The following is a 20,139-nucleotide window of genomic DNA, read 5'->3' on the forward strand; positions in this document are numbered from 1 at the left end:
GTTTTCTCCTGGTCTTCGAGACGACCAGCTGTGTCTGATTTGTTGACCTAAGGGAGCGGGGAGGAGTGTACACCTGAATCAGGTCAGACAGATATTTTGGAGCGAGTCCATGGAGACTTTTAAAAACAAATAGGAGAATTTTAAAATCAATGCGTAAGCGAACTGGGAGCCAATGAAGAGATGCTAAAATGGGAGTGATATGTTCTTGTTTCCGTGTACCAGTTAGAAGACGGGCAGCAGCATTTTGGACTAACTGCAAACGAGCAAGTAATTTCTGGGAAAGCCCAACATAGAGAGCATTACAGTAGTCCAAACATGTTGAAATAAAAGCATGGATTAAAATCTCAAAGTCATGGCGAGAGAGGAGAGGTTTAACCTTGGCCAGTTGTCTCAGGTGAAAAAAACTGGATTTCACCACTGAGTTGATATGAGCATTAAAAGTTAAATTGCTATCCAGTTTCACACCTAGACTTGCTGCTGTCTGTTTCAGGTGATCATATAAAACGCCTAAGTCGACATGTGCCTTAGAGACGTCACTTGGACCAAATAGCAGAACCTCTGTTTTTTCCTGGTTTAAGTGCAAGAAGTTACATGACATCCATGTCTTAATGTTAATAACTGGTGAGCAGAATATGCTTCTTCCTGTTTTAACGGTATGTATATCTGACTGTCATCAGCATAGAGGTGGAATGAAATCCCGTGTTCGCGGAGAATAGACCCAAGTGGAAGCAGGTACAATGAAAAAAGGAGAGGCCCCAGAACAGAGCCCTGAGGTACGCCACATGTGAAAGTTGCTCTACGGGATTCTGCACGTCCAAGACGGACACAGAAGCTCCTCTCTTTACAAGCTTTGGTTTGAAACAGGAAGGTCCACTTGATGCCGTCTGAATACAGACCAAACACAAGGTTCAGGACTCGATCCAGACCAATAAAAAACTATTAACTATGTAAAACTTATTGCAAATAATCAGAAATTTTCTCTGTGTAACAAAAACAATTTAAAATCAAACCTACGAGGCTGAAATCTGTCTTTTTTCAAATTAAAATGTAACTAATTATCAAGGGAGGATTCATCTGAATCTGTAATCATTAATGAACTTGTGACAACTATTATTTATAAAGATCAATTTGTTTTTTAATATAGTATTTTATCCAACCATTTAGTGTTGTCCTTCCCTCTTTATTAATGCTTTAATAACATGGTTACGCAACCTCAATCTATTTTCCCACTCGTGACACACATATGAACTGAACAACCATATTGAGACTCATTACATTTGTCAGGAACATGATGACCTTATCTCGCTGCTGTTACAGCAGGCACATCTAATTGGTTGACCTGTAATAGCAAGGAAAAACATATGTTTGACTCTCATCTCCTCTTTTTATCTATGTTGTGTTCATCTTACTGACAGTGGACAGTGACTTTTTTTGTCAAAAGATTTCTGCTTTTTATATAAAGGAAATAGATAGACAATAATAATAAAAAGTTATTACATCTTTGCAAGGAGATCTGTTACCTTTAACAATTTCTGTTTAATTTTTGCTTCGTGATGTGAATAGACCCTTTGCTGTTGACGTATTACTTTATACAATACTTCTTAGCACGTCTGATAATAAACTGTAAATAGGTTATAAAATTATTTGAAAAAATCAAATAAACTAATACTAGAAAGTCTTTGATGATGCATGACTTGTGTCTTCTCAGTATCCTCTTCATCTGAGGCTTTACTCAGCTGACTGACTGTGCACCCCCAGGGCAAATCAATGCTTCAGTAAACATGCAGAGAATAATGTTTTAGTGTGACTTAACTAATGTCTGTGACTGAAGGTGACGCGTTTCTCTTTAGCAGGAAACCAGTGTATTAGCAAATGGCAGTCCACCAGTATTTTCTCACAGATTACACTGATATGTGGGATGAATTTGAGGTTCCAGCATTTTTATGAAAAAGCTGCAATCCTAGACTGCTTTTTTCTGCACTGGAACACTTAAAAACTTACATTTTTCACTGTTTTCATCTCTAAGCAGGTTATCTTATGATACAAATATGAAACAAAACTTAAGCAATAAAAATTAAATGACAAACCCAGACTGAATTGAAGTTTTCTATCACCCTTTGGTAAATGAGGTTTTATAACTTTGCAAATTTTTGATCATGTGACTGCTTTTACGTCTTTATCTTTCAGTAAAAAGACCATTAAGTCACAATCCAGATTGCAAAAAACAGGCCTTTTAACCGAAGGATAGAAGATGTGTTCGAAAGTTTCCAAAAATTATAAAAAAGTAAAAACACAAGTTGTGAAGCTCTGTATCAACAAAATGTTTCTCCATTTGCAAATAAATTTAATTTTACCAGTGGTATCTGGCTTTTGATCTCTCCTTTTTAGGGGTTTCACTCATAGAAAAGTTGAAAGTGGCCTTTGTTTTCCCGTAAAATGCCTAAATATCAAATTTAAGAATCATGAGAGTGTTCAAAACGTATTTGTGGTCATGGGCATTATACCAGAGAAAATGCTAATGATCTGGGTATGTGACTCAGCACCAGTTTTTCTTAAAGGTTCGCCATAGGGCTCAGTTCCACAGTAGTTTTCAAAGCTCAGTCTGATGAAGATGTTACTCCTTCCGTATGTTATCCTACAAGTTTTCCACGCTGTCCAGGGGTACCCCAACGGTGCTCCCACAGGTGCCTGTGAGGATATGTTACCCCGGCATGTAGGAGTGTTGCCTCAGCCTTCACCAGCTCCCTACTCCCTTCTGACCAACAGTAGAACTTTTGAAGCAGGCAAGCCTATAACAGGTAAGATAATCTTGTTTTACTTATGTTTTGTCATGTCAAACCTTCGTATCTTTGATAAAGTCAGTTAAAAATATGAATTTGTCAAAAAATGACTTTTATCCACCGCAGAACTGAACAGGACTTAATTGAAACTCAAAACTGTTCATGGAAATGAATAAAAGTAAATGTTTGATAGTAATATTTTTGTTGCTTTTGTTCATTCATGGATATGAACTGAAGATGTATATCTTTCTAAGTGCTTCCAAGTAATTTAGACCTACTTTTGATATCATAAGCCATTTCAATGTGAGAAGTAATTCTAAATCTTAAGGCAGCTTTTAAGGCACACTTATCAGAGAAACATAAGATAATGCCTTTTGTATTTCCCCATAGTGACCATTAAAGGACCGGACTACAGGGGGGTTCTCCTTGAAGCCCGGACAGATGGCAGCACGAATGCCCTGGGGAGCTGGAGTCTTCCTCCTCCCGACACAAAATTCCTTCAGGTACGTGTTGCACATTAGCCACTCATGAACAGGAGGAGATGAGAGAGACACATACGTATTTTCCTCTTAGTGCACAGGGAATCCTCAAGGTGCCGTGACTCATGCCAACACCAACGTGAAGGGAAACAGCACTGTGTATAACTGGGTACCACCAAGTATTACGAGCCCTGTTTACTTTGTGTGAGCACATTGCAGATTTTCCTTTAAAAATTCACATTGTTGTTTAAAAACCCTTGCATTTTGGACACAATGCTGAAGCCAGTTGGTTTCATTTTTCAGTGCTACAATCGCACAGCAGCGCACAGTTTACTGGATAAATGTGAGGTCCGCCACCCTGACTCGTGGTACGTACAGAACAACACAGTCAGTGTGCAAAGAAGGATAAAAAAAAAATAAACTTATTCTGTTTGTTCTTTGCTTGACAGGAACAACAGCTGGCCTTGGTCTGGCTACGGATGCAAGTACCACAATGGCTGAACAGAAATCTTTCCTTCTCTTTGCGACATGCTTTTTGGTGTTACAGCTTCTGGGTTAAATAAGAATCATCTTTGCCATTCTGTGTTCACCCCTTTTAAAAATGAATAAAATAAATAAATAAATACTCTTTTGTCTGTGTTTCAGTTTCCTTTATGCACTTTCAAACCCTCTTTCAAGAGTTGTGGTGTTTTCTTGACCCCTTTTTTTGTGAAATGGTGGTGTATAGGTCAGCACTCCCGCCTCACTTTGAGAAGGTTCAAATCTGAGTCCTATCTGTGTGGAGCTTGCATGTTTTCCCCATGCATGCATGCATGGAACACTCAAGCTTCGTCCCTCCAAAAATGCATAACTGGTGTTGTGGCCGCGTGGGGTCTTCCCAGGTTCGGATGGTTAAGGATATCAAAAACCAGATGTGCAAATGGGAAAAAGGAAAAAAATCACACAAGTCTGCATGTATTTTCAAACCTTTTTGCAAAAAGGGAGAGCCAGTGGCGTCCGCAGAAAAAGTGCTTCGCTTCTGCTGTGATCTGCACTGCTCTGAGGTCCCCCTCACGGGAAGCAGGTTTTATTACCTGACAGGTGTAAATCAAAGTCATGGCTTACAATGGGTCTGTGTTCATCCTTACAAGCAAGAAGTTAAGGGACCAGCCGTTCCTGGTACGAATGAGACTTATTCCTTCATCACAGACAAAAAGCAGATACAGATTTAAGCACGTACTTCACAGAATGTTCATGTCTTTAAAGAACCAAGTGAATCCATAATCAAGAAGTGTAAAAGTATACTAAAATGCATGATACGTATAAAAGTATAATAAAATACGTGATGATAAAATATGTAATCATGCTATGTGGATAAATTGGGATAATAAAATAGCCCTTTAGGAGTGAATATGAGAGCTGTTGTGTGACCTTGCAACAGATTAGTGAAATGTCCAGGATGTGCCCCGCCTTTACCCTTGAGCATTAGGCTCAGGAAACCCCGAGACCCTGAACAGGATGAGATTTGGTGCATAAACACCTTCTGAGTAAAGATAAAAAGAAAGTATTTATAAAAATAACTTTCCTTGAGTGTCCAAATGATTTCACTTAAAACATCTCCATATCATGAAAATACTGTAAAGGAAGTTAGTTTTTATTTAATAATAATGGATGTTTGTGCACTAGACATGTTTCTTCCGTTTACTACAATCATTTTTGTTTTAACTTGATAAAATACAGTGGATTATTTTGTAATTTATAAATGTGACTTTAGTGATTTTTAAAATTGGTGATACAGAATGGGATGATGTTGTCATAAAAGAACTAGTTTTTAGGCCTGTTCCACTTTACTTAACTCCACAGGTTATTTTTTTGTCACATTTCTTTTTCAAATCATAATAATAACGTTTGTAAAGAGTATATTTAATTTATTCTTATTTGAACAGTTAGGTTGACTAATCATTTGATAAATCTTTGAAACAAAAGTTCTGCTTGATAAACTTTCATTATTTAGGCTGGATATAGAACATTGTGACTAAAACAATCCCACCAACCAAAGCTACAACAACCACCAAGTGTGAGTAAAAAGGTAAATATCACATCCATTTCTTTTCTTGTCCATGTATCCTTTCTTTTGGCTCAAAAAGTGGGTGATACTAGTTTTACTAGTTTTACTAAAATAGTTGAAATTCCCATTTCTGGCAATCAAATTAATCCGTTTTTTTCTGATAAAAAAACAGAAAAAGCAAGAAGCGGGGATAGACCACGAGAAAAAATGAACAAATGAAGAAAAACTGAGATCTGCATGAGCTACAGAGGCCGAACGCTAAATGGCGGTTTGGTATTGACTGAATTTCATTCAATTTTATTGGAGAGCATGTTATGACCTGATTCTTCCACATGGTTTGATATGTAACCCAGATTTCTGCTCTGATGTTGGACAGACAGAACAAAGAGGCTTAAGAAATTTATCACACACTGTATATAGAAGATCTAAAATTCCCTTCATCATCAATCTGTTCTAAAGCTGAAGCCACAAAATACTTCAACAATATAAGCCGGCTTTTTCTCTGAATTCATTTCAAAATGATTTCACTAGCTCTGTTTTCATCTGCATGGTCCTAAACTTGATACAATTGCAAAATTAAATCTACCCACCGTCCAAACCACTAAGCAGGAGAAAGGCAGATTTTAATGTAATAGGAGGATCTTGAAAGGTAAAGACTGTCAAAATGAAGCTCAAACAAAAAAGCATGAATACGAGAAATGCTTACACATTCAATGCTTGCACATGTTCATTTTTCTTACTGATATTAAAACAGATATGAAAAAAGACAATCACTTCGTTAGGATGATTGCTCTTTCTAAAAGTCACCTGACTTAAATGGAATAGAAAAATTAGTTTGAATTAGTAAATATGAACCAATACATCCCTTGTGATGAATTCAGATGCTTTAAATGTAAACGTTGCTTTTTTTATGGCCTTTTGTTGTTGAATTATTGATCTTAAAGTGACCCATGTGCCCGAGGTTGCATCTCCAGCCAGGCAATCTGCATCACTCAATTATAATTAGTCTCTTTCCATTGCATGCTAAAAGCTAGCATATTCAACAGGGATTGAAGCTTAAGCAATGGTCACCAATGCAACCAGCTAAATCAATAGTAAATGAGTCATGGAACGCTGACTTTCACTTTCCAGCTCATGTGCACCTCACACTGCTAATGTGTTTTCCACCAAGGTCAGTTGTGCAAATGCAGTGAAACAGAAGCCACATTGAATTAGCCACCAGACTGCAAATAATCTAACTACCTGTGCATGTTCACTTAAGAAATCATTTAAGTTGTTTCAGGGAATAAAATCTACAAACTACTCTGCATCAATGTAACAAACAAAGTGTTACAGCAGTCAGATTCAATTTCAATGACTGGTGAACAAATACAATTAGTTGAATTTGTTTTGTTATCCTCTTAAATTGTGAAGACAGGAATCACCATGATCTATGATGTATGCAGACGATATTGTAATTTGTAGCGAACGCAGGGAATAGGTGGAGGAGAAACTGCAGAGGTGGAGGTTTGCCCTGGAAAGGAGATGCATTAAGGTTAACCACAGCAAGGAGGAGTACATGTGCTTGAACGAGAGGTACCCAAGTGGAAGAGTGAGGCTATAGGGAGATGAGAAAAAGAAGGTGGAGGATTTTAAATATTCAGGGTCAACAGTTAAGTGAAGAACAGGTGCAGGCAGATTTGAAAGGGGTGGAGAAATGGGTCAGGTGCGACGTATGATAGAAGAGTTTCTGCTTAAATAAAAGGAAAGGTGAACAAAACTGTGGTGAGAGCAGCCAAATTGTTTGGTCTGGAAACAGTGGCACTGAGGAAAAGACAGGGAGTAGAGCTGGAGGTGGCAGAGATGAAGATGCTGATATTTACTTTGGGAGTGACCAGGATGGATAGGACCAGGAACATGTCCCAAAATTATCTCCAGGTAGATTTAGTCAGATTTGGGGATGTCTGCTGAAAAAAAAATATTATTTTCCTTATGCCATGTGGAACCAGATTATCTTGATCCATATTTCCCAGCTGCACTGACATAAAGACCTAAAAAACCACAGCTGTGATTGGATTTAACAAGACTGACAATATTAATCCTTGAAAACATCTGTCGACCTGTTAACTCCTATGGGTGAGCCTGTACACATTGAGGGATGCATGAATTCACACAAATACTTGCCTAACTGGGACCGCACTCAAATGATACACATTCAAGGTTAGTATCAATTAATTTTGAGCTGAGCACAGATCAAAAACTTTTCCTCATGGATGGACTGTGTTCAGATTAAAACTATCTATCCCTTCCTGGAGGGGCTTAGTTGACATCTTTGTCTGAGCTCTGCATTCCTTGTCTTCGTCTTATCTTCCTCGATCAGCACCATAAAAAGGAAAAATCTGACAGCGTGCTCCTGTGACTTAAACCCTGCTGACAGTTGTGAGAATACAAATTTCAAGACACATCCAAAATTCTATAATAACTTTAAAATTTTAGCTAAAATACACAACTGGAAGAGTCTTTAAACAGGTTTAGCACCCCTTGAAAATGAAAAATGTTTCTTAAGCCAAAATTATCAGAGACATAGTTAGGCATGGGGTATCATGGTGAGTGCCTGAAGAATCAGAGCTATGGTGAATCAATCAAGGAGTGGGCAGCGGATTTACTCTCACAGCAGCCGAGTAAATTAAAATCCTCATATAGACGGTGAGCGAGATGACACGTCAGATGACAATACTTACATTTTATGCAACATACAGTATACAACTCCATTCATGCATTTAGAGGACTCCCAATACTTGTGACTGTGATGAATTTGCAGACTGCCCAGATTCAACTTGATGTGTTGCTCAGCCCATGTTTGGTTTTCAGTGGCTGGCCTTCTGAGCTTAAGTGGGGTTAATACTCACAGTGAACACTATGTCTGTTATGTAAGAGTTTGGTAGTTAAAGGGTTAGAGCTCAATGCTGAGCCATTTTGCATGACGAGTGGGTAGGGGCTGGGCAGCAAACAGATTGGAGAAAGGCAGAGCGAATGTGTGAGCTGCAACACAAAGTAACAGGGAACTGGGAGAGAGATGCTCACACAGCTTAAAAAGTCCAAACAAAAGGCAGTCAAGGGGATTGGTGGCATCACGAGTGAAGAGGATGAAGGCACGCACTGGATGGAGACAGGAAATGCTGAAGGACTACAGGTGGAAGACCAGTTTTTAAACCTCCGACCATAGGAGAACGACAAAGTGGATGACACATTTTTGCAGATTGCGTGAACATCATTTTGCATTGGATACCTCAGGATACTAAAGAATAAATAAGGCAGTTTTGATTTATGTTAAAAAATTTATAAGTTATTTGGTTATCTGAACGACCGCAAACTATTGTTCACAAGTGTTCTCTACGGAAATTCTTCTAATTTCTCAGCCTTTCTGGGCCAAAGTGAGAGAAAGAAACACACTGAAGGACAATGTGAGGCTGAGAATATTACTTTAGAAAACTGCGGAAAAAGGAAAAGAAAGTCACCATACATCCTTCCAGCACAAAAATCCTCAAAAGATGGACTTGACATCTTACATTTGACCTGGTTTGCCAGATTAAGTGCTTAGTTCTTCTGGAATAAAATGGGAAGAATGAAGCTCGTTGGAAATGAATCTGTACAATTGCAAGTTTAACATGGCTGGCAGCTCACGGCAACATGTGTCGCTGCATCATCTCCTCAAAATGCCACAAAGATGGAACGTCAATTCAAGCAAAAAGAAGTGGATAAGGATTTGAAAGACATTTTACAATCGGCCTGATTGGAAGTCTTGCCAAGATGTTTGGATGAGGTGGTCGACTGAGAGCATGGATCCAGAGAGCACACAGGGCAGTTTGCTCAGCAAGGTTAATGTACCTGACCATGCTCACTACATTGTCGCTATGTTTGTATTTGTCATTGGGGCACTCGGCATCACTGGGAATGCTCTGGTTATGTTTGCCTTCTACAGGTGAGTTTCAGTTACTTTTACTGTCACCATTATTTTAATTTGCTTTAGTTTCATGCAAGTTGTTCTCACACTGAGGAGCACACAAGTGTAATAATCATTTAGTGACTAATTATTATGCATAGATGAATGCAACTGAGAACAAACTCTCAGTGTTGATGCTTTCACTGTGAGTTTTTCCCCTCTTTTTGAAAATTATCTTTCAAATTCAAATCCCACAAGTTCTAAATAGTTGAAGAACATTTGGTAAAAATGATTATTTCACAAATACTTGAAAAAAAAATGCAGTTTATTAAGTAGCAAAGACATTTTTGTTTATTCTGCTGTTGTGGTACGGTGATTTTTAGGTAGAAAACATGCTAATGCTTGCACATTTAACCAAAACCATTTTAATGGTTTCATAACAGCACTGAGCGGTTAAAATCCCATATATGATTCAGCTCAAATGAACTGAGGATTTGAACTAATATTCTGAAAATAATCTCTTTTCATGAAAAACTTTTTGTAAAACCATAAATGGTGTTGATGTTTTCTCTGTAATGCAGTTTAAAGAAGCTGTGACTTCTCTTTGTGCTCCTGACATGAAATGCTCAAAGAAAAGTGGGTCAGCACACATACATATGAGTGTGTGTGTGTGTGTGTGTGTGCGTGTGTGTGTGTGTGGTGGAAATTGTCAGAAGCCCTCATATTCCATCTGCCCATCACTGTGGACAGATTACATGGGCTGTTGAGCTTGATGTCCTGATAAATCGAGTTCAGTGTTACGAGTTCCAAGAACATTCATTTAGAAATAAACACTCAGAAGCATACAATCACGCAGACGGGGCGAGTGATCTGATGGGCTCACATTTAATCAATCAGTTTCACAGAGAGAATGCTGGGACGGCATAGAAACGTGAAACAATATCTCATCATTTGGTATAATTTGACCAGAAAAAAGTTTCATATATTTTCAGGTGACATAAGTTGAAATGTTTAATCTTTAGTGTTCCTTATAAAGTAAAGTATATTATAATGTTGACATTTTAATGGTTTTATTATTTTTTAGTTACATATTCTCATTTTAAAATGACACTAATGACTGAGATTCTTTTCAGATATGTCAGTGCATGGTACACAGTGAGTATTTTAGGCTTTGGCCATTAAGTGTTGCTTGTTTTGGGGAGCAAATTACAACACAACACAGCAAATACCCAGTTCTGCAAATTGAAGGACATGCTATTGCACTTTTCATGGAAATAAATGCACTGCTCAAAGCCATACAAACCTGCCAAAACATGTGCATTTAGAAGATTTTTCTCAGCAAAATTCCATATAAGAACAGTTTATGTATAAAAGTATTTCAAATAGAAATGTGCAATGTGGCACCATCACGGATATAATGTTGGGTCAAAGGTTAGAGTCAATTCATATTATTTTGTGAAGCTGAATGTTCAAAAATGTTCCAGCTGCCTCAACATTTATCTTTTTTGTACAATTTCAAAAGAATAAAACATAAGTAGTGAAGTTTATCAAAGAACTAAAATTGAAACCATTGATTTGTTGATTGTAAAAATCCTGAAAACATTTAACCTTCTCATGAATAATAGTTTGTCATTGACAACATTACTGTACAATATGTTTGTACTTAGTGCTACATGTGTTACTCTTTTGTGTGTTTTTGCAGCAACAAGAAGCTTCGCAACCTGCCAAACTATTTCATCATGAACTTGGCCATCAGTGATTTCCTCATGGCTTTCACACAGTCTCCTATCTTTTTCATAAATTGCCTCTACAGGGAATGGATGTTTGGGGAGACAGGTACTTTTTTTTTTCATTCAATCAGAATGTGTTATGTTATATCGAACTGTACATTGTCTAACTGAGTGGCTTTTCTTGTAGGATGTAAAGTTTATGCATTCTGCGGAGCCCTGTTTGGCATTTCTTCCATGATAAACCTGCTGGCCATCTCAGTCGAACGGTATCTGGTTATTACCAAGCCCCTGCAGACTATCCACTGGAGCTCAAAAAGAAAAACAACTCTTGCAATTTTCTTGGTCTGGTTTTATTCCTTGGCTTGGAGTCTGGCTCCTCTGGTTGGCTGGAGTAAGTTCTCTCAAACTGAAGACATTAGCGTGGTGCTCTCTGAACACAGAACCAAAGCTAACTGAAAGTCTTTACTGCTTTTCTCTGTCTTTAAATGTTATTTATATTCTCACACTGCATCATATTTAATCCTACTTCCAAAAGACTTCTTACATTTGCACTAAATTGCATTACCATCATAGACATTTATGCATTTTCTCTCCAACTCTTTCAGGCTCTTACATCCCTGAGGGCCTGATGACATCCTGCACATGGGATTATGTTACCTACACGCCAGCTAATAGAAGCTACACAATGATGTTGTGCTGTTTTGTTTTCTTTATTCCACTGGGAATTATTCTTTACTGCTATCTCCGAATGTTCCTGTCAATAAGAAAGACCACCAGGTACTGGGATTTTGCATCACATTTTTATGAAGTACAGTTCTCACTGCATTCCGCTTCACCTGCAGGGCGGTGGAACGTCTTGGAACTCAGGTGAGAAAATCTACTGTGATTCAACAAAAGACCATTAGGAGTGAATGGAAACTGGCAAAGATTGCCTTTGTTGTCATTGTGGTCTACGTTCTGTCCTGGTCTCCATACGCCTGTGTCACACTCATTTCCTGGGCTGGGTAAGAGACTTTTTTCTTCTTCTATTTGTCTCGTGTATGTTTCTGACTTGAATTCTTATTAAATGTACTTTTTAGGTAAAGTGCATGTTTAACATGTTGATGGTTAAAAACAAATTGCCAATTTTATGAGGAAAAAAAGAAAAAGGTGGATGCCCTGAGATTAATTCCAAAAAATTACCTAAAGCAGAAAATATTTTATATATTATTCTATGAAGAGTTCAAAGGCAACATGATGAAATCATGGGAAAAGTGTGGATCTCTTAGAGGAGAAATACAGAATGACCTGTTGAAAAAAATGTAGGAACATCTGCTCTTTTATCTACAGGAATGTCTTTAGCTTGAATAATTTTTTTGGTGACCACAATTTGTGAAGAAGAGCCAACATTTTTTTAAAAAGAGGAAAAAGTCTTCTTCAGGTGAGGTTTTGGTTCTGTCATCTTTTTGCCGTCTCCGAACCTTGTTACTTTCTGGTAAAACAACCCACTTTGACACAAATTTATGTGGAAGTAAAGAGGGACATTTTCCTTCAATCCCTTGACACCTGAATTTATTTCCAGCTATGAAGAACAAACCAAAAATAAAAGTCACTTTAAGTTTTTGGCTTCAGGTTAACCTTATTTTAACTGAGTTACTTTTAACAAAATACTTAAGGAAGAGGCACATTTTTCAGTTATTACCAGACTGGAACCAACTTTTCCAGGTTTTGAACCATTGACTGTATATGAGAACTGGACCTAGGAAGTGTGACATCATCCATAGAAAATGCTTACTTTCGCTCCAACACAATTAAGTCAATTCAGTTGCTATTTTTTGCAATATAGATACAGCTGTGTTGAAGCCTCATGTCGTCAGTAAGCAGTGATTGATCCGAAACCTGTCAATCAAACGTTTTGAAAGTTTGATGGGGGCCAGCAGGCACCACATAATTTTACCAAGGTATCAGTTTTATACAGAAAAAAACATTTTGCGTTTATGGCGTGAGCCAACACAGACAGTCCAATTCCAGTGGACCAGAGTCAGCCGTCCGCCCTCACTTAAAAGACAAAGGACGTTCCTTCGAGGACATTAAGGTCCAGATCCTCTCCTGGGAACATCGCTGGTTTGAGAGAGAAGTCAAGGAAGCCATCTTTGTAAAAATAAAAATTCCCTCATTGAATTGAGGGGGTGGACTCAGTGCATCTTTTATCCATTTACAATCCTGCACTAAAATCACTGCACAACCATACTCAGTATGACAAAAGCCATCATCATCCAGGGGTTACCCAGGACAGTTAATGAAACTAGCGGCTTAGGGGTCAACGACTCGGTCTGAAGGGGACTTTGTTGGCCATGAAAGGAAGGAAACTCCAGCAATGAGGATATATATCTCTTGCTCAACACCAGTTGGACAGAACTGAAGAAGCTGCTCAGATGAGAGGCAAAATGTCTTCAAACCACACATTTTGTCTAGTTGTATTTTTTAGAACTTTTCATTTTCTCAAGACCTGGATGACCAAGAATCTTCACAGACAGATTAGCAAGATCATGCTAAAAAAGGGTAGTAGAGCAAGAATTGTTATTCTGACATATATAATGACTGAGTAATAGCTGTTTATTTCTCAATAGACATCTCTGAAATTTTGGCCTCTTGGAGCAAGCGAGTACTTCCTGTTTGGAACCCAAGGGGTTAGGCGTCGCTCAGTCCAATTGTCGTATACAAGTGAAAATACTGAACCATTTCATTTTTGTGTGAATCCACTGGGCTGAGACCCACACTTAGAATGGCGAGTGTGAAACACATATTGTCAGCCCAGGATATGATCAGAGAAAACTAACTATCCATTTAGTCATAATCCTTTTGCAAGATATTGTGATTACTCTTTAAAAAAATAGTAAAAAAGTAAAGGAATAGTTTCATTTCTAGAATCTGTTTTACACTAATAGTGCCTCTGTGACTGAAGCTAGTTCTGTTGTAAAAAAAAAAAAAACACCCATTCAACACAAATTTTTCATTCACATTTTCTGTCACCTTCAAAAGAAAGGCTTAGTTCTAGAGCCATTAACCTCCAAACTGTTTAGTAACCAAAAATGATTCCTTTCCTTTAAGTAAAGTAATTGCTGCAGACCAGCGTCTGTGTGCTGCTTTTCATTCAGCTGCCTAAATATATAAATCGGACCTTTGCATCCGCAAAGGTCAGATACCCAAAATTAGTTACAACAGATGGTAAAGTTGCTCATTTGTCCTCATCTTACCAAAGAATTCACCAAACCACTTCACTGATGCAACTGATGAGTTATGAAACGGTGAAATGACTTCTCCTGCTCATGTTTTAGGGTTAGGTGGGCTTAGATGCTCACACACATTTGCACGGAAAACACATTCACACATGGGCAAACATGACAGGCTTAGCCAGCTCTTTTTAGCATCTGGCACATGTTAATCCTTGATCATAAACGCTTTTTCGTTACAAAATGGACATCAACTGCCAGAGGGAAGTTTACCTTTTAGTCTCCATGGTTATTTCTCACACAACAGTAAACAATCACAGATCAAAATAAAACTTTATTACTAAATTGAGGGAAATTCTGATGTTTTTTATACTCTCGCCTAGTCATGCCGACATCCTGTCGCCGTACTCTAAAGCAGTCCCTGCGGTCATAGCTAAAGCCTCCACCATCTACAACCCCATCATATATGCTATCATACACAACAAATACAGGTGAAACTTCTTTTGTTGATTTCTTCTGCTTTATTTTCCGGTTTTCTTATGTAACCGTATTGCAACAATCTGATTGATGAAAAGGTTTGGCTAAAACTATTCCTCCATTCTGCATCCAAACAGGATGACCTTGGCAGAGAAAGTTTCTTGTCTGAGGTTCCTGTCTCCTAATCCTCCAAAAGAATGCACCTCCTACTCCTTCAGTGAGTCCTCTTTCAGGGACTCCATCATCAGCAGACAGTCTTCAGTCTCAAGAAGTCACTTTATCAACACTTTGCCAAGTCGCGCCGATATGGTAAATGATCATAAATTGGTCTTTATTTAAATGTTACTATTGAGGTATGTGCTTGTGCTACAGCTGTGGCTGTAAAACCACTTTGGAATCTGTAGCCAGATTCTCCATCAAGTTACATAGATACTGGCCCTCACAAATGTACAGTATGTTTATTGTACTGTTTACATCCATTAGGTTGTGACACTGACACTTTCCGAATAATTTCTTTGTAGAAATTAGAGCCTCATGTTTCAGTTTGGGTGCTGCATGGCAGTGCAGTGGTTCAAATCCAGGCTGGGTCCTTTTTGTGTAGAATTTGCATGCATGTCTGGGTTTTCTCTTGGTTTTTCGGCTTCCTCCCACAATCCAAAAACATGCTTCATAGGTTAATTGATGATCCGAAATTGTTCCTAGTGTGTTTGGGCTTTAGCCCTGCAACTAGTGGAATAAACACCAGGGGCCTCATTTATAAAGCTTTGCGTAGGATTTGCGTCAGAAATGGCGTACGGATGAAACATGGGACGTGCGTACGCAAAGAAATATTCGGATTTATAAAACCGTGCACACGCACATCCTACGCATCTTTCCCTTAATAAATCACAACCGATTCTAAATGCAGCGCAGCTTTTTGCGGCTTCATGACACGCCCATAGTTGCCCATAAATAGTCCGTGAAACGCCCACAAATGAATATTCATTGATTGCGGAACCATGCCAAACACCGAGAGGAAATCAAAAAAACGTAACTTCACTCAATGTGAAGTAAAAGTTATCGTTGGCGAGGTGGAAAAAAGGAGTAAAAGTGTTGTTTGGAGGGCACAGTGTGGACATTACTAATGCCAAAAAGGCACGTGAGCGGCAAACGGTGGCGGACGCCATAAATGCTGTAGCCTCACAACCATTCGAGGTTGTGAGGCTACAGCATTTATGGCGGGGGGGGGGGGGGGGGGACACACCGGAGCGCCAGATGCATGCGCCGGGGGGGCCGGAGCGCCAGATGCACCGGGTGACACGCGTGGTTCCTCCGAGTGCTCCTCTGTAACGCCGGGCCCAAAAGCCCGCAGAGGTCCAACAGGACGGCTGGAGGAAGTCAGAACCGGCTCATAAGCCACTCGTCCTCATTTGCCAGCAAGTCTTCTTGCTGTCTAAAGATGCGTTCACTCCGAATTCTTCCATTTGCCACATCTTCTAAGAGCGTAAGATCAGCCATTGTGCGTCATTACGCATTGTGATGGGGCATTTTATTTCCCTCCATTTAATTACATCTGACAAGCTACATATGTCGGTAATAATCCACGTGGAAATGGGAAATTGATCAGCGCAAATGTAATTTCTTGTTGCTTTCTGAATGGTTGAGACATACGCCATACATTGTTTTATCAAAAATAAAACAAACTAAAGGCATATGCATGTATACCATAATTCCATAGCTTATGAAGAAATGTTTTAATATGAAAACAACTTTCCCCAGTGGATAATTAGTACGTCCGTCCATCCGTCCGTCCGCACGCCCACACCTTTGTCTGCTCCGCCAGACGGACACACTGACGAGAATATCAGTTTTGTACATTATTTCGTTCTGTTAACTATATTATTTATGAGGATGAATTGCACAACATGCCAATATTGCAGAACATATTTCACTTTTCTTTTTCCAAATAAGTGTTCATTTGAATTTCTGTTGTAATTTTCGTTTGATTGTTTTGTTTGTTTCACTGCTGATCGATCAAACGGGTGTTTGTGTAGGCTGTTAATTGTAAGACTTGCTTTGTGAAGTCTTCATGTTATTTCTGAGAGGCAGGATTGTCACTTTCACGTGTTTCTTCCATCTGCCGACGGTGTCGCCGTTTCTCATTTCACCCGTTTTTGTGCGTACGCCTGGGTCAGAGCTTGCGTGGAGGACCGCACATTTTCCCGTCAAGTTTGCTTTTTATAAATCTCAACTATTGCGTAGAGAGTGGCGTACGCCTTCTTTTGTGCGTACGCAACGTTTATAAATGAGGCCCCAGACTATGACAAGGCAACGCTCCAGGTGGAGAGCAGGGTGGAGGAGGGACGGAGAACTGTCTATGATTGTGATTGGCTGAGAAGAAGGCAAACTTTGGAGCTGTTTGTTTTAAAGTAAAGGCCTAATTAAAAATGGTGTGTGGAGTGAGGTAACAATCCAGCATAGCTAGAAGTGAGGTAAATCTTCCTGATGTAATACAGCACAGTTGAAATTAGAGGGTTCATCTTTATAAAAAATCTCAGCTAGATCCGGTTATCCTCTAAATTAAAAAAACAAATTGAATATTTGGCATGAAAATAAATTATTTCAACAAGATATTTGTCCTTTCTGGGAACCCATTTCATTAAACTTTCACAGTATTTCTTCTCTTTCCTTCAGGAACTAAAGGATGTGCAGATGGAAGCTGTGAGTAGAAAATCCAGCAATTCTTTCAGGGTGATGTCATCGTACAGAGGGTCTTGCAGAGAAAGATCCTGTAAGAGGCAACCTGAGTGGAAAAAGATAAACACCTATACAACAGAGAAGGTAAGAACTGAAACTGTTAAACAATAAAAACTAAACAAAAAACAATATTCAGTGACATTTTTAGCTCCAAATGTGAGGGCCCTATGTTAATGACATTGAGGATTTCTAGTTAAGTGATCCTAATGGTTGTATAAGGAATTTCTGTAAATATTATGGATGTCATATCCATCTGGTGAAATCACTTTTTTTTCTGAAGGTAGACCAAACTAGTTCAGAGAATTCTCCATTTTGATTTTGTGATATTATGGTTCCTTTGAAAAAAAGTGTATTAAATATATATGTATAAAAAACCCAAGTTAGCTTTTGGAATAAGGGCTTAATTGTTTAAATAATATGTGCGTTTTAGAAAAGTCCTGTTGAAGGTTTCAAATTTGGCCTGTGAACCTTCAGTTTGTTTTATTAGAGGTTTATGAAAAATATATTAAACCAAGAGATTAAAAAATGAATTGAAAATAAAGTGAAAATAAAATAAAGTAAAAAAAAATGACAACTCACATATTAACAACTAAAATTTTGTGCTCAGCCAACAACTCAGTTTTTTTCCATTGTTTTTATTTTTTATATTTTCCCATTTCTTTTTTCTAAATTTAAGAGTTTTTCTCAAAACGTTTAATAAAAATCTTAAAATCTTAAAATCTTTACGTTTGGTCACTAAATGAAAGATATTACATAAATGAGCCTGCCTTGTGCTGCGTGAGGGGTGTTTTGCTAACAGCTTCTGTCACTTCCATCAGTAATACAGAACAGCTTTGTTTTATTTTAGCCAGGCAATAAAAAAAAAAAAAAAAACTTACCAGTAATCAGGAATTATGAGCATAAACTCCAACCCTCATTTATCTGAGACTACATGAGGCACCCAGCCAGAGAAGAAGAACATTTTGATATCAGCACCCAACACAAAGACAATGTGAAAACTATGTTTTCCATTCTTCTCTTTCTTTTTCTCACTTTTTTTCCTCCCGTCTTACATTATCCATTGCTGCCTCAGTGGCAGATCAATGAGCAGTTGTCACTCACTTCTGTCGTCCTTGTGGCAGATGTCACTCTGCGTGACAGTTCAGTCCAGCAATTTTAATTTCATGCTACAATAAAGAGCTTTGGCTTTTACTACTCTTTATTTTAATTCAGGGATTTATTGAAAATGTACAAGAAACCTAATGAAAACAGCTGCAGTAGTGACGAAAAGCATATTCTAATTTTAAAATAAAATGAGAAATACACAAAATATATTTACACATTTCTAATGTTTTCACTTTTTTTTCTATATGATTTTGTGTGTGTTTTCTTCACATTACCAGCATCCATCTACCCTTGGTGACCCACTGAGCGACTTGAACCATGAACTGGTTTCCAACTCTTTGACTATCGCCACTCTCCCCTTGCTTCTTTCTACAAAAAGGTGCAGCAAGAATCTAATCAGCGAGATTCCCGGAACTCACGAGGAGAAAAGCCGCACTGTCGCCAGGCTCAAAAACTGCATAAGTGACTCCGCTGATTCACTGCATCAAGAAAAAATACCATCCAGTGCCCCCAGGTCACCTCAGGGTGTTCCACGGATTATCGTCATTAGCCCCACTAGTGAGAGCAGCCTCATCAACTATGACAGCATTCCATCAGAAGACAGCTTTGAATCAATGGAAAACAACCTTTTTGTTAGCCTGAACTTCTCATCAGAAGTTTTTGAGGCAGTGAAACTACTCTCTTGAGCCACTGGACTCCCGACAACAAGAAACGTGTTTGTTTTAATGAAGTTGTGGACAAGGGACAAGAGATCTTCTGTTTGTCAGGACTTAGCAGGTTCGGACTCATCCTTAAGTTTGTTTGTAAGGTCACGTAAGAGTACAGAAAAGTTACAGTAAATACAAGAACAAATTAAATGCAGGCATGATGTGCAGTGCCTATCAGAGTTGGCACCTGGACAAATTAAGGCGGAAGGGGGGGTTTCTGCAAGCTTTTTGCTGATCCTTGAAAAGTCCTAACAGCAGTTTGTGTTGCCAAACTTGAAGTGAAATATTTTTTGTGTGCAACTATCTAGTGAAACTTTGATTTTCTACAAGGGAGTTTAATAAAAGACTGTTCTAATTTGCAATACAACCCTGTAATCAATGTGGATACCTAATCTGTAATTATTCTTAAAGCTAAATGATTCCCCTCAAGACAGTGTTAAATAACAGAAGAAATGGGAGCTGATGAAAAGGATCTGTCACAAAAGTTTAAGTTCTGTATTCATTTGTCATCCTCTTAAAAAATAAAGAACAGTAATGATATTAAGTTGTAAGTGGATATAGTGTAGACACTGTTTTTGTCTTCTACTAGCACTCTGTAGAATGCAGCACTCTCAACTTTCCATTGGCAATGATGCAGCAGTGTAATGAAAAGAGGAGGCTATTTATATTGCAAGACTTACACTGGTGACAGTCTGAGAAGGAGTTAAGTACATTTCATGATTTGTGTTGCTCACCGCTTTGATGTGTTTTGCAGCAGGTGCTTTGTGGCTGACAGCAAAAAAAGAGAGACAAGCAGTGGTGTTCTTATGATATTATCTGCATGTTTTAAAAACTATGCATAAAATATTAAAATTGAATTTAATTATTTTGCAAATTTACATTAAAAAACACGTTTTAAGCTGGAGTTGTAATGGTGGAGCCTATCACTGCTGTTTTTAGACATAG

General features: G+C 38.4%; 2 protein-coding genes across 2 annotated transcripts; both read left to right on the forward strand.

The window, feature by feature from the left end:
- Nucleotides 1–2,557: 2,557 nt before the first annotated feature.
- Nucleotides 2,558–3,887, forward strand: LOC101170847 (putative defense protein 3). The gene is made up of 5 exons (XM_004072250.4): nt 2,558–2,798; nt 3,171–3,283; nt 3,354–3,463; nt 3,563–3,627; nt 3,709–3,887. The coding sequence occupies exons 1-5, from the start codon at nt 2,606–2,608 to the stop codon at nt 3,816–3,818; spliced, it is 591 nt and encodes a 196-aa protein (XP_004072298.1). The 5' UTR covers nt 2,558–2,605; the 3' UTR covers nt 3,819–3,887.
- Nucleotides 3,888–8,288: 4,401 nt separating this feature from the next.
- Nucleotides 8,289–19,745, forward strand: LOC101173945 (melanopsin-A). Its single transcript, XM_023958407.1, has 9 exons — nt 8,289–9,267; nt 10,931–11,064; nt 11,146–11,349; nt 11,564–11,735; nt 11,801–11,962; nt 14,554–14,661; nt 14,785–14,956; nt 17,321–17,467; nt 18,766–19,745. Exons 1-9 carry the CDS (start codon nt 9,104–9,106, stop codon nt 19,171–19,173), a joined length of 1,671 nt encoding a protein of 556 aa, XP_023814175.1. The 5' UTR covers nt 8,289–9,103; the 3' UTR covers nt 19,174–19,745.
- The last annotated feature ends 394 nt before the right edge of the window (nt 19,746–20,139 follow it).

This window comes from Oryzias latipes, chromosome 9, assembly GCF_002234675.1.
Source record: "Oryzias latipes chromosome 9, ASM223467v1".
Lineage (NCBI taxonomy): Eukaryota > Metazoa > Chordata > Actinopteri > Beloniformes > Adrianichthyidae > Oryzias > Oryzias latipes.